The sequence below is a fragment of the Echiichthys vipera genome (genome assembly GCF_963691815.1).
Source record: "Echiichthys vipera genome assembly, chromosome: 8".
NCBI classification, from domain to species: Eukaryota; Metazoa; Chordata; class Actinopteri; order Perciformes; family Trachinidae; genus Echiichthys; species Echiichthys vipera.
Window position 1 is genome coordinate 27,374,975 of NC_139833.1, and position 18,415 is coordinate 27,393,389.

Genomic DNA, 18,415 nt, shown 5'->3' on the forward strand with positions numbered 1-18,415 from the left:
AAAATCTACAGTTAGTCTAGTTCAATAAATGCCCCCACAGTCAGATCTGAGTGTGCTTACCGTAAAGATCATGCTTTTCTTTTTTTCTAACCCCTTGGCCCTTCCTCCCATCTGAGTCTAATGTCTTTTCAGAGTGTGTGCTCGTGTGTGAAGAGGGCCTCCAGCGCCAAGCACTTCTCTAGCCTGGCTGTCCGGGCCAGGCACAATGGATGCTGATTCCCCAGCCCTTCTATCCCCCTGTGGTCTAAAGAAGTTTCTCGGCAGGAGTCGAGGAGGACCACCTCAGTATCCGTCTGAGTATGTCGGACATTGAAAAACCTCAACAATCCCTTTCCTCTTTTTTGATATGCTCAATTAACTCAAGTGTCTGTGTACTGACTAGCATGACTCATTGCTTCATCCATCTCCTATTTCTTGTTTTTTGTTGCTCTCTTTCTATCATATTATATTCTTTACAGGTTCCAGTTTTATAATTGTTCAATTTGATAAGATCTCAATCTGCATTGATCTCCAGGGAAGGAAGGATGTCACATTAATGCAATAGGATGGTGTAACTACAGGTCTATCGTAATATATTCTTTACAGGTTCCAGTTTTATAATTGTTCAAATTTGATAAGATCTAAATCTGCGTTATCTCCTGGGAAAGTAGGATGTTGCATTAATGCAATAGGATGGTGTAACTACAGGTTATTCATGAGGAAAATTGAATGGAAACAGAAAAAATAGAAGGAAATAATAGAAACAACAATTCAAACTATAATAAGAATGTATAAGGATACTTATAGATGCAGTCATTCCATCACAGGTATAGTAAATCACAAGTAAGATAAAGCATTAGACATTATTTTCCTCCACAGACATGGATTGTAAAGCATCTCTGTAATGCATGGTTTACCTGCACCATGGGGACGGTGGAATGAGGTTGAACACAACTCACTGACTTTATTTGAAAAAAAAAAACAATAATAAAAACTTTATTTCCTCACTACCCATGCAGTTGCAGTTGAACCACAATTATAGTGCGATTTCTTTTCACTTACTGTGCAAGATCTTCAAGTGGAGTGTTTTCAGTCTGTTTGTTTACTGTCTCACCTCAAAAGGATCCATTGTTATCCTTCTGGGTTTCTTTTAGGCATGCTAGCAATGGGCTGCCTGTGGGAATATGGGAACGTGACATTTGGTACAGACACCCATGATTTTAGTGATCCACATTGCATAGTGTCACCATGAGATTGACATTTGCAGTTTTGAGTGCAATGTCGTCCACAATCACCATGGAATTTTGAGACTTTCACGTACCTGAAGGGCTAGGTTTTTTTTCTAGCAGTCATACTTTGGCTCATGATCAAATACCTGCAGAAACTAGCCTCAGCTGTATTTTGTTTGCCTTCAGAAGAACCGTAGTTGATAGACACACTTAATGAGAGAACGGAACGAGCAGAGACATGACGGATGGATTTCTCTCATGTAGAATCCTTGGTTGGATACACTGAGAAACTACGTCACAGAAGTTTGAATGATACAAATAATATCATAAGAAAATATAATAAAAACACCTATAACTTCTTTTTTAGACTGAAGCAGCCTGATTATATTCAGTGGGGGGGAAAAAATGTCATCATCTAAGTAGATTAATGGATAAAACACATGCATTACTTTTCTTACAACTTTAACATGGGAGATGGTGAAACAGAAAAATGTGTTGCCTAAAAGGTAGAGACAACAGAAGGCAGACAGGCAGTAAACCCAACTAACCCTGAGGTCCAGAGGAGGCAGCCTCATCTCCATGCTCCTCAGCCACTGTCTCAGTGCTATGATTTGACCCCTGAACTCACACTGCCATTGACTCAAGTCCTCCACGTCCCTCCTAAAACAGAGAGAAGTAATACAAAGTGAAATAACTTAAATTATCTTTCACAATCACATATATTAAGCATAGTGAGTAAAATGGAACACATTCACTAAAATGATAGCCAGGCAACTGGGTCATTTAATAATCACTTAGTATGAATTTGGTTTATGTTTTTTTTTCTGCAATGTATCTATATTTTTGTACCGTCTGAAGCTAGCTGTGAAATATCACATTGCATCAATAGTGATTCAGTGTATTTGTGGAATTACTTTAGGGCTCTGGATTAAAGAAATGTCTACTTTAGTGTTGAAATCGGAATGATTGACTTTAAAATCATGACCTGCACTACAGCAGGACTACAGTAAAACAAAGCTTACAAGAATGATTATTCGTATCAAAAGATAATATAACCAGAGCTTAGAAAAATATCTCATTAGGGAGGCATCTGCTCTCGCTCTGTCCACTGGGCTGGGAACCTGGTTTTCTTCTTTCAATTAGATGTTTTACACTGTGCGATCACTTCATAATCCATAGCTCTCTTTGTGGTGCTGGCAGATGCAGACGCACCGGTCTACAAAGCTGATACAATTGACCAACTGTCATCACAGGCTGTTTTCCTTTAATCTGACTGTGGGTAGCCACTTTCAATCAAGCAGGTCTCACTTGGATTACAGTATTTGCTTCAAATATAAATAGGTCAAATCCACGTGTGGTGAACCATTAGTGTTTATACTGGACATGATCTGAAAGTGCTCATTTACTTTTTCTGAAAGATTGACTGTGTACAAATGTTATAATTTGTCACTTAATCGAGGATGCAAGTTAAATAAGGAAGAATGAATGACAATCTTACACATTAGCATACCCGTATCTCTGATCCTGTGATGGAGGTGTTGGTGATTCAAACAAAGCACTTCCTTTATCCTGCAATGGACCATTGGAAGAAAAATAAAAAGATCTTGCAATATTGGGTTTCACTAATTTATAGCATTTAAAGCTGCTGTACTTAATGTACACTAGAGATGCACCGAATAATTTTATTCCGAACCAATCTGATATAATGCCGATACCAGATGCCGATCTGATCCTCCTGTTGAATGAATGAACCGTGTACCTTGCCATGTGAGTGAAGGCATCAGGCTTGACATAAACATTTAGCCGTGTTAAAAAAAGTTAACAATTTAACACAGATATAAAACTTTATATTATTTATTAACAAAAAACAAAGTGCACATTAGCAGCAAAAATAAATAAATAACACTTCCATGTAAAGTGCACTGCAAACTGCAAAGCATAAAAACCTAAACGGTGTTGAAAACATAGAACTGAAGTAACTAGATCACTGTAACCGTATTGCTGTGTATATTAATACAAAAGAAATTACTGGATCGGAATGCTGGAACAGCCTCATTCCAGCTAATTAGTCAACATCGGAGCCGATATCCGATCCAGGTATCGAATCGGTGTATCTCTACTGTATACAGGATATGATGATGCAAGTGTTTTTACACTCCCTTCTCGGGGTTCTTACCTCCCTGTCTTCAGCCTCTGATGCGGGGACCGCTGGGAGGGAAAGGGTCAGATCAGAGAAGTCAGGGGAGCTGAGTGAAGAATTCTGCGCTGTGAGTGCCCAATTTCTTCGGTTGGCAGGCTCTTCTATCAAATGTTCTATCTAATGTTGGCACACAGAGCAAAATATGTCTGCATCTGGTATTAGGAATGGGGCGTCGGTCCACATGCAAACCACTAATGTCCAATGGCGTGGTGATTTCCAATAAGAATCTAAGTGGTGTTTCAGGGTCTTTAACACGCTGATTAGGTCATTTTGTGGGTATTCTGTAGGTGGTATTCTATCATCAGCATACAAAAACCTAGTCAGATCCTCATTAATATGACTTATACCTAATTATTATTGTAAATGGTCCTCAGTGGGTTTATAACATGACCACGTGGGCAGGGGTTGGACTAAGTAGCAGTGTTTCACTGGATTTACTCGCTTCCTTAGGGATGAACGGACAGTCTAACACTGCCCTCCTGTGGTCTACTCCTATACTGCCTTTTCCAGAGGGAGTGTTAATACCACAGTGGAGCTACTAGGTTGATTTAACACTAATCACTCAACATTTGGAACAAATGGTATTACCATTCATACACACTATGTGCAGGGCATCAAGCTATTACTATACTTTCTATATTTCTCAAATAAAAACACAGAAACGTATTGCTGCTCTATAACTGTTGTGCATTAAGAAGATGGAATATAGGCATTATGTGAAGTGCCTTATTTTTGATTTTCTAGTGTGTCATTAAGTCAGCAACACTGAAAACATCTAACCCTTAAAAAGCTTCAGATTCTTGGGCATTAATGATGTATGAATGACAAGAGGGCCTCTTCAGAGCATATTTATTTACAACATAGTGTTAATGTTCAGAACATACAACAGTATCAACTCACCACATCATTCAAAGCAAAATATGCCCCATATGCAAAATGAACCAGTTAGTTTGGTGAATTTATATATTGCTAAATTGAAAATCAGCACAGCGACGGTTGCAGGTGTCTTCATTTTATATTAACACCCCCCCCCAAAAAAAAAAAACCAAACCCTGTTAAATTGTGAATTTAGTCAAACATGCAAGGCAAAGTCATGATGTATCAAAAACTTGAAAAAGATTTACAGAAATCAAACACTTTAAAGATACATCCCAGAAATACTTGCTGCGGAAAAACAACTATGCAAAATAAAGCTTGAAGCTCAAAATGTCAACTGAAATTAGTTAATTTGAGATAATACATTCTTCCAATGTTGCACTGTATCAAACATGTCAATTCTCTAAATGCATCTTTTTTAGCACTTTGGTAGGACTGAATTTACAGAAAAAAATTATACAAAAATATATTCAGTGGACTTATGAGCAGCTAAATGGAGATGTGCTGATCTACCACTGCAATGATCACAATTTAAATGAAAGAATACAGATGTGTGTGCGATTTTGGAGTGTTCTCTAAAAAATCTGAATATGAAAACAAAAATATCACTGTTAGCATCAAGTAATAAATATATGAAAAAATGTAATGAATGAAGATGTGTTCCTAGAAAGGTTTCCCAAGATGGTGTCAGGTTGACTCAGCCTCAGCTTTCTTCAAATGTGATGTGCAATGGAACAAAGGACATACTCAATGGCAGATCTAGAAATAAAAGAAAAGAACTATGAATTAAAATCAAAATAAGCCGAACCATGCAGGGAGAAAAAAAAAAAAAAATCTTCATAAAACATAGCTTCATCTTTTTGCAAATTAAATGAGAATGACATGATATTTCATTAACAGTTAAACACTGTACCTGTCTAACTGTGTGAGGATGACATGGACTCACACATCCATCCAAGTTGAAGGGATCGAATGTTTCGGCCAGCTGAGAATCTGTGCTCATATGTTGGATTCTGAGAGACTGAGGCAGCTGTCAAAAACAAGAGGATAAACAACTATAAATCAGCAATAATAAGAATTTTGAATAGAAATAGTTATCTAGTGATATCACAGTGGTATTGTGTGGGGAAGGGCAAACATTGCAATATTAATTACATAGGCTTTGAGATGTGGTCAAAATCAACTGAAAAAAATCAGAAGACAAAACCAACATAAGGAAAACATAAAAGCAATTTCAACTTACAGGAACCAAAATAACAGGACGCAGGTCTGTATGGGACAGCAGGATCAAGTCTGACATCATCTTGGGATTAACCAGGAACACTTGCCTGATGGTGTATATAAAGAATCTAAAACTTGGAGTGTGTAAAATAATGGTGTAATGAACCGAAAATATGCAAAAGTCCACTAAATATAGGTATAAAAAAAGACAGATATTAAACTGGTTTCAGAATGGTCTGCATAATTTTAATTCTTGCATGTCTTTTCAGTGTTTTATTGCTATAGTGTGTCATTTTGTAGTGTATCACAGGTGTACTCTTAATGGGTATATTATTTAGTTACCCAGGCAACATTTAACATAAAAACACAACACACACACTGTCCATATGCTATACAAATATTCAGAATTGACAAGGCATCTATGTGTTTTAGAATCTGTTAAAAACATTAGACCTAAGTTGACATACAGTATATCATTAAGTAGGACTGTCGAAAAAGATAAAAAATAGACAAATATCCTTGAATTTCAAAAGAATACTGGAAAAATATATCTGTTTGACATACATATGGTATATATTAGTTTCAGGAAGCGCAAGTCTACAACTTTTTAACAAGTGTAAAATCAAAACTAGAAAGTCACTTAAAAAACAGCAGAAATGTCATGCTTTGCTTTGAAAAATATAAACTGACCGGTAATTAGTACTAAAGAAAAATAATATTGTATTTATCTACCAATGCTTGGTTATGTCTCCATATATGAGGCTATAAATAAATAATATTTTCCTTGTTACTGTAACTATGTTTTTCCTGTGAAAAATGCACCTGTTAAGTGCATTCACATTGTTGGTTCTTAGACACTTGGGTTATTGTTAGGAACAGAACTAGCTTATCAGTATCTGCGGCTGTAGCCAGTTGAAGAGGATGTGAAGGAGGAAGATGAGAAGTTCATGTTGAAGCCAGCATCAATGCTGCCTCTCCTGGAGCCTGATCGGGATCCGGTCCTTGAGCCACTCCGGGAGCCATAGGCAGATCCAGGGCCACTGACATTGTAGGGACTGTAGAGGCCTTTGCTGGATTGTGATGAGGCCTCCAGAAGCCTTAGTCCAGATCCTTCCTCCACCATGCTTTTGTCCATGGCATCTTTGAAGGAGATTTTCAGTTTGGTTTTTGGACATGTTAGATATTTAGAATAAGCACCAACATCTCTCAGTTTCTGGGCAGTGCGGGCATCAATTGCGCCCTTCTTGATGGATTCATCTAGTGGCACCCTGCTCTCGACATCAGGCTCAATAAGTCCACCAGTCAGATACTGGACTTCAAGGAAACGCTGGCCAGCCTCATAATACAACCAGCCTTTCTTAAGAGCCTGGGATGCAGACATCTTTACTTTAGTTCTGGGGTCTTCAAATCCATTGAATGCTTTTTGAGCCAGGTTGAGTCGATCAACCATGATTTTATCCACAAGTCCTTTTTCTGTAGCCTCAGTGACTTGGAATCTCTCGCCAGTTGTGGGGTCAATTATTCCTCCTGTGCAGGCTTGGGCCTCCAACAATCTTTGGCCAGTGATGTTGTCTACCAGGTTTCTGCGTATGGCCTCAGTGATGGACACCTTCTCCAGTGTGTCTGTGTCCAATATTCCAGCTATGGGGCCAGTCTCCTCAGCTGGGTCATTCCATATTACTGCAGGTGCTTTAATGGAGGGTATGGGGCTCATGGGAGAGGAGTAGGTGGAGCCAGTGGTGGAACCAAAGGAAGATGATCGTGAGCGGAAGCCTCCCATGTTTCCAGAAAGCATGTCAGCAAATTCTGTAATGGCTAGGTTTCCAGATCGGTATGTATCAAGAGCATTCTGATCAATGAGGCCACGTGAAAGAGCATCATCAACATCATACTGTCTTCCCGACCTCCTGTCAATGATAATGGATTTGACAGTACCATCAGAGGAGGTCATTGTGATCTCTTCCCATTCACACTCCTGCTCAGCAAGCTCCAGGTAGGTTTGGTGGTCAATGAGTCCCTTCCTGTATGCTTCATACACAGTCATTTCTTTGCCAGTCTCAGGGTCTACGATGACAACTCTGCGCTTACGAACTGAGGACTTGGAGGAGGTCTTCCTTTCCTTCTTCTTTTCTTTCAGTAGCAGGAGAACCAGGCCAGTGTCGGGATCAGTGATGCACCTCTCCATGAGCTGGAGGTAGGTTAGATTTTCCTCAGTGTTGGGATCAAAGAAGCCTTTGGTGTCATCAGAGGGATCTGTTAAGATCTCATTCATTTCCTCATCAAAGAAGCCACGTTTATAAGCCACCTCAACTGGCAGACGATGACTTTCCTCCGGGTCAATGATTCCACCAGTGGCAATCTGGGCTTCCAGGAGACGGATACCATGATCTTTCAAGATGAGCCCCTTTTTCATGGCCTGGAACAAGGAGATTGTCTTGCCCGAATAAGGATCCCTATATCCTGTCACAGCACGTTCAGCAGAGAGGAGCTTGTCTTTGAATTCGGGTCCTACGATTCCCATTCTCACTGCTTCATTGACAGTCAGTTTGAGGTTTTTAATTGGATCAATGACATATCCTGTTGATGCCTGTGCCTCAAGGAGTTCAAATGCTGTGCCTGGCCTTATCATGTTCTTCTTCATGGCCTGGTAAATTGATAAACGATCCTTTGTGGACTCCAAAAATACACCAGCAATACAGCTTGTGCCCTCAAGGTACCTTGATAGTTTATCACTAACCTCCTCCAGTGAAACAAGACCTTCATTCAGTTCAGTGACAGTCTTCTGGTCGATAATTTGTGAGCGGAGCAGCTCTTCCATTGTGATCTGTTTCCTCAGACCCTTGAACATCAGTCTCTTGTCTCCCAGGGAGAGTAGGTGCAACCCACCATCCAACTTGCATCTCTTGAGAAGCTGTGCATATGACAGATCCTCATTAGTGACAGGGTCAACAAATCCTTTAACATCGTCAGTCAGTCTTTCATTGGTTTCCTTATTGATGTAACCTCTTTGCATGGCAATGTCTGCTGGCAGGTGGAACTGAAATTCAGGATCAATGATACCACCAGTGGCAGTTTGTGCCTCTAACATTTTCAGAGCATAATCTTCTGGAACAAGATCCTTTTTCATGGCCTGGAAAAGTGATATAATTTTGCCACTGTATGGATCCTTGTATCCTGTAACTGCTCTCTCAGATGAGAGAAGTTTATCATGGATCTCAGGGCCAACAACACCCTTACGAACAGCTTCGTCAACCGTGAGTGTTTCATTTTGAACTGGGTCAACAATGAATCCCGTAGCAGCTTGTGCTTCTAGGAGGCTGAGGGCTAGTTCTGGTTTAATAAAACCCCTCTTCATTGCTTGGTATATGCTTATCTTGGAGCTTGAGTCTGTTGTGACCCCAGCAACACAGCCTGTGCCATAGAGATACTGTTTCACACTGGTCATCTCCATTATATCACGGATGTCCCTCTTGCCCTGTTTAAGGAGGTTGTATGTCTCCAAGTCAATGATGCGGGCATTGTAGAGCTCCTCAATAGTAATCCTTCTCCTTATAGTCTTACATGACAATGGACTATCATTTCTAATGATCTCTCTCTGCTCCATGATCTCAATAATAATTATGATCATCCGCTCTTTAGTGATTTTACCTGAGCGATATTCATCCATGAGCTTCTGCCTCTCTTGCTCTGGAAGCAAATTTGAGTTCATGATTTCCCAGAGGTTCACTGATTTATCAGCAAGACCCTCAATTGGAATGTCAATCTGGGTGCTGGTCAGGTCACTCTGTGTTTGTTCCTCTGTGTAGAGGTATGTCTTCTCAACAACAGTTGGTGATTGAGGCTTTGAGAGTGGAAGGATGTACAGGCCTGTTTCTGGATCTCTATGGCACTTGTCTTTAAGCTGTTTGTAGGTAGCATTCTCATCTGTTTCTGGATCTGTGAACGCCTTGTTATCTTCAGATGGTTCAGAAAGAGTCCTGGCAATTTCTTTGCTGAAAAGGTTCTTCTCATATGCAACATCTGTTGGCACACGGTGGCTGTTAACAGGGTCAATGATTCCTCCACTCACCATCTGTGCCTCTATCAGTGGCATGGCATGCTCTTTCAGGATGAGATCTTTTTGCACTGCTTCAAAGAGGGAGATTGTGTTGCCTGTGAATGGATCTTTATAGCCAGTCACAGCTTTTTCTGCAGAGAGAAGTTTTTCATGTAGTTCTGGACCAACAAGACCTGACTTCACTGCCTCATCTACTGTCAGGCACTGGTTCCTCACTGGATCTACAAGGAACCCAGTTGCAGCCTGGGCCTCAAGAAGTGAAAGACCGGTGTTGTGCCTAAGGAGCTTTTTCTTCATAGCCTGATAAATGCTAACTTTCTCTTTGGTTGGCTCCAGGTAGATTCCAGCGATGCTATCAGAGCCCTGGAGGTATTTGCTGACATTGGGATTCTCACTGACTTGTTTAGGTGTTGTTTTGCCTTGTTGAAGGAGGTCAAAGGTTGGTTTGTCGATAATTTGGGAATTATACAGAGAGTCTGCTAGGACAGGAGCTCTAAGTCCCTTGAAACTGGACTCTTCTCGTTTCTTGGCCTCTTTCTTGTCTACAATTGTGATGACAATCTTGATTATCTTTTCAATTGTAACTTTTCCTGACCTAAACTGTCTGAGCAGGTCAAGCCTTTGTTCCTCAGTGAGATATTCAGAGTAAATTATGTCCCAGATGGTCATTTTTCTGCCCTTAAATGGTCCAGAGTCAAGCTCCACAGTTGCCTGAGTCATAGCCTCTTTTGTCTGAGCATCACTGTACGTTGGCTCCTCTTTTGCATTGATTGCTTCATCAGAAAGAGGCAGAAGCTGGAGACCAGTTTTCTTGTCAGTCACACATCTCTTGAAGAGCTGTGAGTATGTGACATTTTCTTTTGTGTTGGGGTCAAAGAAGCATTTAGTTTCATCAGTGGGACTGTTGAGAATCTGTTTCATTTCGTCATCAAAATAATTTCTCTTGCAGGCCACATCATGAGGAATGTGATGGCTCTTTACTGGATCAATGATGCCACCGGTGGTCATTTGGGCATCAAGCAGTCGTATTCCTTGTTCTTTCGGTATGAGATCTTTTTTCATAGCTTGAAACAGAGATACAGTCTTTCCTGTATAAGGATCCTTGTAACCTGTAACAGCTCGCTCTGCAGACAGGAGTTTTTCATGCAGCTCAGGACCAACAACACCTGCTTTGACTGCTTCATCAACAGTGTACTTCTGATTATGAACGGGGTCAACTACATAGCCTGTTCCTGCTTGGGCTTCAAGCATATTCTGGGCAGGCCCTGCCCTCATCATGTCTTTTTTCATAGCTTGATAGAAGGACATTGTCTCCTTGGATGAGTCAATAACTACACCTGCAATGCAGTTTGTACCCTTCAGTGCTGTTTGGACAGGCTCCATTTCAGAAACCTCTTTGACTGTCTTATTGCCCTTGTGCAATTTGTTGTAGAGGTCTTTATCAATTATTTTGGATTCCAGGAGTTCGGTGGCAGGGACAGGTGCTCTTAGACCATCAAAGGTAATCTCATTTTTCTTCTCTTTGTCCTCTGCCACAGTAATCACAATCTTAATGATTTTTTCTATTGTAATTTTCCCTGTCTTGTATTGACGGAGAAGGTCCCTTTTCTGGTCCTCAGTGAAGTACTCAGAATTGATTATTTCCCAGATGGTGACAGTCTTTCCCTTGAATCTTCCAAATGGCAAAGACACAGTTGTTTTACTGAACACATCCTTGGTTTCCTCCTCTGTATATATACTTGAGCACTGAGCAGCTTTGTCTGTGATTGGCAAGAGTAGCAGACTGGTGTCAGAGTCTGTGGTGCATCTTGCCATCAGCTCAGAATATGTCAAAGGTTCTTGAGTGCTGGGGTCAAAGTATCCCTTTGTGTCATCAGAAGGTTTCTCCATAACCTTGTTCATTTCAACATCATATTGTCCCTGTTTGTAGGCTGTTTCATTGGGTATGCGGTGACTATTGATAGGGTCGATGATGCCACCAGTTGCAAGCTGAGCCTCAAGAACTCTTATGGCATGATCATGTTCTATCAGACCCTTCTTCATAGCTTCAAAGACAGAAATCTTCCCACCAGTGTATGGATCTTTATAGCCAATAACTGCCCTCTCAGCTGAAAGCATTTTGTTATGCAGTTCAGGGCCAATCAAGCCTTCCTTGACAGCCTCGTTGACAGAAAGTTTCTGGTTTTTAATAGGGTCTAAAAGGTAACCTGTGGCTGCTTGGGCTTCTAGAAGAATCATAGCTGTACCAGGAGTAATCTTCTTCTCTTTTGATGCTTGATAGATTGACATTTTTTGATTAGATGGTGTCAAAACACCAGCAATGCTGTTTTTTCCTTTCAGAGTTATTTTGAGTTTTTCAGTGTCACCAAGCTCTTGAACAGTGGTTTTACCATTTTTTAGTTTGTCAAACTGCTTCTTCGATAAAAGGCCGACATCGTGAAGTCTGCTTGCAGGTACCTTATCACGAATGCCATCAAAAGACAAGGGATCTGGTCCCTTCACCGCATTATCTATGACATCACCAGCATTTTGCCCATTGTAAACTTGCTTTGTTGTCTCAGCCACTGTTACATTAATGAGCTCTTTGTTGGGGACTTTATCAGTGTCTTTCTGTGCCTCCTCAAGCTGCTGCAGCTTGTCACGCAATTTCTGGTTTTCTTCTGCAAGAATCTTTTCATGCTCTAGTCGCTGCTTCTCTAGTTCCTGCATTTCTTTTTGCTTGTTAAGCATTTCTTTCTCAGCCTCTTTTTGCTTATTTAGGGCCTCATCCATGGTAGCGTGGAGTTTCTTCTTCTCCTCCTCCATCTGCTGTCTTTGGCGTTCCTGTTCATCTTTGAGAGCTTTGGCCTTTTTGACTTCTTCTTCAAACTGGCTCTCCAGTCTCTTTTTCTCATCTTCAATTAGCTTCTCCTTCTTCAAAAGCATCTCCTTTTCTGTCAGGAATGTCTGCTGGAGCACAGTCTTCTCATGTTCAATTTGTTTCTGCTGTGCATCAGCCATCTGATAGGAAAAAATACAAAACATAAGTTACAATATGTATATAAATGAGGCACATGTATTCTGTACATGTTTTTTTTTATCTCAACTGTAATTTTGTCTTTTTAGTTTGTAATGGATATAAGTTGTACAATGCACTCTGCTTATGCACATGGAGTTAAAAAAATGGAGCCTTATTTAAGTTATGTGTACTTTTCTGCATTTTGTTTAAGAAGATGAAGGTTTGACTTTTATTTTTTTTAATGAATTAATTCTAGCATTCTTGTTTAAAAAAACAACAACATTGTATTGGTGTAAATGTGGGTTAACAGTCCATACGGAGAGCAAAAGAGTCATAACACATTGGCCAGCATTACAGACACAAACGGCTAATTTTCTAGCGATTAAATTCATCAACAATTTTATCGATTAATCTAAATGATGAATTTTCCTCCAAAAAATCAAATTGATTGTTTCATTTAGGCAATGTTCATTTTATATTGACAAACTGCATGTCATTGTATAATGCAACCAAAGCAAAGTTTAAACAAATGTTTACATATTAAAATGCAAAACCGTAGATTCAAACCAGCAGCAGATACATGATAAAAAAGAAACTGGCTACAATAACAAATAGAGTGCCTATTATTTAGTTTTTGGTGAACCAAACCTAACCCATTCTACCACCACACCAAACTCTCTTCTCAAATGTAACAATTAAGCGTTTATTTGATTTTTTTTTTTTGTTACTTTTCAAAATCCACAAGAACTACTCTTTCCAAAGAAACCACGTCACTTTTCAAGCTGGTTCTTTTTACTCCTGAATTTAACTTATTCCAAAAGAATCTGTCAGCACTCGTGTGCTTTACTACAGAGTCTGTTAACCAGTATCGACAACGTTATAATGCGTAGAGTGACAACAATGATGCTCAGCAGAACCGCTGCTGCAGAATGAATATAGGAGAAAAACTGATAGGAATGTATGCGTCACACATTTATATCAATTTTTAACTGTCTCGTGCCACATCCTTACATCCCTACCTTTGACTCATCATGTATGCATTGTATAGCTATGTAATGATACACAAAATAAACCATCTTCATTCTAAAGATATATTCATTACCAAAGTATAATTAAAATCGCCATGCTCCTGGTGAGTAACCTCATATATATTTTTTATTAATATTTATACAACTTGTATTTATATTTTTCTAATACTGCCTGCCTGTACCTTGCCTTGCATATTTTGTGTACCTGTTTGTGTATTTTGTTTGTAACTTATGTTTATTATGTAGATTTGTTTATTATTATTATTTAATATTATTATCGTGCACTGCTCTGTATATCGATGGATGACAATAAAGTCTCTCTTATCTTAATATTAATCATTTGAGTTCGACTTCAAATGATGCAATTTATTTTGAAGTTGTCTCAAAATGAAGAAACATTCCAGGGTATGAGGGGGCATTCAGGATGTGATATGCATGAGCACAGTGCACTGTAAAAAAAAATCATACTTAAAATCAAAGATATGGTTTCATGATTAGTATAATCGGACAAAGGAATAGAGGAAATTTAAAGAAAGAAGTGTGTTAGTTTTCAGATAGTTAACAATGACATAAGCTGCTCTGTTATGCCATTTTTGACACAATACCTCTTTAGACTTATTTTGTAGTTCTTCTGCTTCCTTTTTCAGACTAGCCCTCTCCTTCTCTAGGGCTGCGATTGAGTCACGTAAATCGCCTGCCTCTTTGCTGGTATTTCGTCTCTCGAATTCCAGTTTTTCCACTACAGTCATTTTTTCTTTGGTGGCTATTTCAGTCTCATGAAGACGGGCAGCAATCATATCAGCTTGTTTCTTGAATTTTTTTGCCTCCTCCTCAGCTTTGGCCTGGGCTTCACTGAGCTGAGAAACCTGAAGTTTGAGCTTTTCTGCTTCAGTTACGATCTCCAATTGCCTTTTTCTCTCTGCTTCAAGTGACTTCTGGTATTCCTCTGTTTCCTCATCCAGACGCTGTTGCATTAGTTGTTTATCCTCCAACAGCTTTTGTGCCTGCTCCTGAGCCAAGTCCTTTTGTCTTTGAAGCAATTCTGCCTCAGCTCTAAGTTTAGATGCCTCTTGAATGGCCTGCATTTTCTCTTTGAGCATTTTCTCTGCAAGAGCTCGTTGCTGATTGAGGTCTTCTTCTGCAATCTGTCTCAAGCGTGCCGCCTCGTGGGATTCTACACTAAGTCTGGCAGCATCCTCTGCAAGCCTTTTCATATTTTCAGCCTCCTCAGTGAGGAATTTCTGCGTGTTATCTTTGTCTTTCTTGATTAGGCGTTGATTTTCCCCCTCAATTTTGTTTTTCAGTTTTAGCAGCTCCTCCATCTGAACTTTGACTTTGAACAGCTCCTCCTCCACCTGGCCCCTTTGTTTGACAGCATCATCAACCTCATCCTTCAAGCGCTGCAGCTCTTCATCCAGGAGAGATTTCTGTTTATCAGTATCATCAAGCTTAAGTTTAACCTTTGTGAGCTCTTGCTCCACTTGGAACTTCTGTTTCAATGTTTGCTCTGCCAGTTTTTTGTGCTTTGCCATATCCGCATCAGCTTGTTGCTTCTGCTTGAGCGCTGAAGCTTCTGCTTGTGCTAGTTTAGCAGCTTCAAATTCAGCCTCCTTCCTCAACCTCTCGGCATCCTCCTGAGCTTTGGCTTGGTTTGCAGCTTCTTGCTCAGCAGCTGCCTTTTGCCGTTCTGCTTCTTCTGCTTGTTGTCGAAGGAGAGCTGCCTCCCTCTCTGCCTTCTCCTTAGCAGCCTCTGCCTCTTTGGCAAGCTTCTTGGCCTTCTCATACTCTTCCTTAAGCTTTTGCTGCATGATGCTATCTTCCTTCTGTTGAGCAAGGACACTTTGGACTTGCTGCTCGGCTGCACTGCATTTAAGGGCTGCTTGTTGGGCTGCAACAATCTGTTTTTCTGCTTCAATGTCAGCCTCATCTTTCTGCTTTCTGGCTTCTTCTGATTTCTTTTTGAGACGATCAAGCTCTTCTTGGGCTGCCTTGCGTTGTCTGGCTGCCTCTCCCTCTGCAGCAGTGATCTTCTTAACCTTCTCCTCTGCTTCCCTCCTCCTCTTCTCCTCCTCAAGGGCTAGCTTCCTTAGTTTCTCTGCCTCCTCCTCTGCTCTAAGTTTGCTTTGTTGAGTTTCCTCTGCAATGTTTTTCAGTTTGTTCAGTTCTAGCTCCAGATCAAGTTTTCCAGATGAAGCCTTTTCAAAGTTGAGCTTAAGAATTCGGATTTCTTCTTCAACAACTCTCCTCTGTTTTAATGTATCATCCACCATTGCCTTTTGTCTTTCCATTTCAGCCTCAGATGATTTTTTGAGTTGGATGATCTTTTCTTCAATCTCTTGCTTGTGCTGGTTGGCCTGGTCCTCAAGAGCTTTCCTCTGGTAAGCCTCATCCTCAGCTTGCCGCCGAAGTCTTTCGTTTTCTGCCTCCTTATCTTTCAGGGCGATTTCAGCCTCTGTTTTTAAACGAGTGGCTTCGCTGATTGCAGCCAGCTTCTCTTTAAGAATCCTCTCAGCTTCTGCTCTCTGACGAGCAGCCTCTTCCTCAGCAACTTGCCTCTGATGTTTGGCCTCCTCTGCGATGGCTCTAAGCTTGCTTGCTTCCTCAGCCACGTCTCTCATCTTGGCCGCTTCAGCCTCAATAAGTTGTTTGCTCTTCTCTGTGTTGGACATGGTCTCCTTTTCTGCCTTGGTCTTTAGCTGAATGAGTATATCCATTTCACTCCTTACTTTGGCCAGTTCATCCTCCAGCTGTTTCCTTTGTTGTTGTGCTGCAATGACTTCATTCTTCAGGCGGTAAAGTTCATCTTCAAGGAGGGATCTCTGCTGTTCTGCATTGTCAAAGTCTGCCCTGAGTCGAATCAATTCCTGTTCTGCAGTCAGTTTCTGCTGAGCTGTGCTTTCAGCAACCTTCCTCTGCCTCTCCAGTTCTTTCTCAGCCATTTCTTTTTGCTTTAGAGCGGACATTTCCGCTTTGGTCCTCTTTTTAGCCTCACGCTCAGCCTCTTCCTTTTGTTTCTCAGCATCTTCTTGAGCAAGAGTCTTTTTGTGAGCTTCTTCCTCAGCCTGGAGTCTTAGACGGAGGGCCTCGTTAGCTTTTTGCCTCCATTTCTCAAGCTCCTTTTCTGCCTCTTCTCTGGCAATTATTGCGTCCTCCTGTTGTTTCTTAAGGTATTCGGCTTCTTGTTGCAGCTGAAGGACAGCACCATGCTCTTGCTTAAGTGATTCCTCCAACTTTGAGGTCTTTTCCACAAAGGACATGTGTTTGCTCTGGAGCTCAGCTGCGGCACTCTTCTGGGCTGCGACGTGAGCAACCTGGATTTGCCTCTCCTTTTCAATCTCTGCTTGCTTCACTTGCCTTTCAGCTTCTTCAGCCTGCATCTTTAGATTTTCAAGGTCTTCCAGAGCTTTTTGCTTTTGCCTAGCAGCTTCTTTCTCTGCCTCAGATTTGCGTTTGAGTTCCTCCTCTGCCTTACGCTTTTTCTGGGTCTCTTCAGTGACCTGTTTGTGGAGCTTCTCAGCTTCTTCCTGGGCGGCCTTTCTGAGTCTCTCAGCTTCAGCTGCTCTGTCACGGAGTTGTTTGAGCTCAGATTCTGCGGTAGACTTTTGTTTTAATGTCGTCTCAAGTTGGATCCTGATGAGGTGAATTTCTTCCTCAATCTTAGTCCTGCTCTGAAGAGCCTCATCCACCTGTTGACCTTTGTCCTTGATCTGCTGCTCTGAGAGGTTTTTGAGCTCTTGCAGTTCCAGCTGGACATTGTGCTTTTGCCTTTCTGCATCTACAGCAGCAACCTCTCTCTTGTTTACTTCTTCCTGCATTCTGAGCTTCAGCTCTTGAGCCTCTTTCTCGGCTTTGGCAATGGCCTTTGCATGACCTGCGGCTAACTGCTTCTGTTTGTCTAACTCAGCCTGCATTTCGGCCATTTTTTTCTGCTCTTCCGCTTTGAGTTTCTCTGCAGCTTTCTGCATTAGTGGAAGCAAATGGTAAAGAAAGAATTATAATCAAGCATGACATGTTAAAGGTAGCACTTTACATTAAAAAGCTCAAAACAGTGTGGATTAAAATTGTAATTACTATAGTAATCACAGCCTAATCACACTGGAATAAGAGCAATTTAATGCGCTGTATTACCCAGGCAATGTTAATGTTAATGTTAGCTCAAAGGACAAGTCAAAGATCAATCACTAGACACAAATTAGACGCACATTCATCAAAGTGATGTTAAATTCACGATGCAATCAAAATAATTAATGACAAGACAATTCAGGAAAAATGGATGATGGGAATGTATGGAAACAAAATATCACTTCACAACACAGCAAGAAAATCATATGGCATGCAACTGTAGCTGTACCACTAACTTTCAAAAACTGCCTTATAATTAGGATTCCAAAATATCACATTTACAATTATATCAAATTATTGAAAACACTTTTTTGAAAAGTGTATTTCCATGTTTTTTGCAGGGAGGGGGGATATACTGATTTGCATGTATATCGTAGACTCCCACACATATATATTTTATAATCACTATCCAAATATTGATGTTTGATATGAATACATTCAGTTGTTTAAGGTGGGTTTCTTTTGAACTGTTTAACACAAAATGTTTTACCTCTATTTAGCTCATATGTAAATTGGAAGCGTAAGGATTAAATGCCTCATGTTAGAGTATTATTAACAACATTCACTTAGACTATTTTTTTTATCTCATCCCATGCACTGGGGGTTCTTTAAATCACTATTTGCCACAAAAAGGAATGGAAAGGAAAGGCAAGGTCAAGGCTAACAGGTTCAGATGAAGTAAGTTAGGAAACCAATTTATGACTC

The 18,415-nt window shown here is 40.5% G+C and overlaps 1 protein-coding gene across 24 annotated transcripts in view; it reads right to left on the minus strand.

Moving 5' to 3' along the window:
* Positions 1-4,242: 4,242 nt before the first annotated feature.
* plecb (plectin b) overlaps positions 4,243-18,415 on the minus strand; it is a 145,096-nt gene continuing 130,923 nt past the window's right edge. For 23 of the 24 annotated variants that reach the window (XM_083918579.1, XM_083918578.1, XM_083918592.1 and 20 more), the window contains 4 exons: positions 14,194-17,547; positions 5,528-12,562; positions 5,198-5,314; positions 4,243-5,043 (listed from right to left, as the gene is read on the minus strand). In XM_083918579.1, coding sequence (XP_083774705.1) covers positions 6,395-12,562; positions 14,194-17,547 — 9,522 coding nt within the window. In that variant the 3' untranslated portion in view covers positions 4,243-5,043; positions 5,198-5,314; positions 5,528-6,394. The remainder of the gene's footprint in view (positions 5,044-5,197; positions 5,315-5,527; positions 12,563-14,193; positions 17,548-18,415) is intronic. The other variant, XM_083918599.1, reaches the window with a different exon arrangement.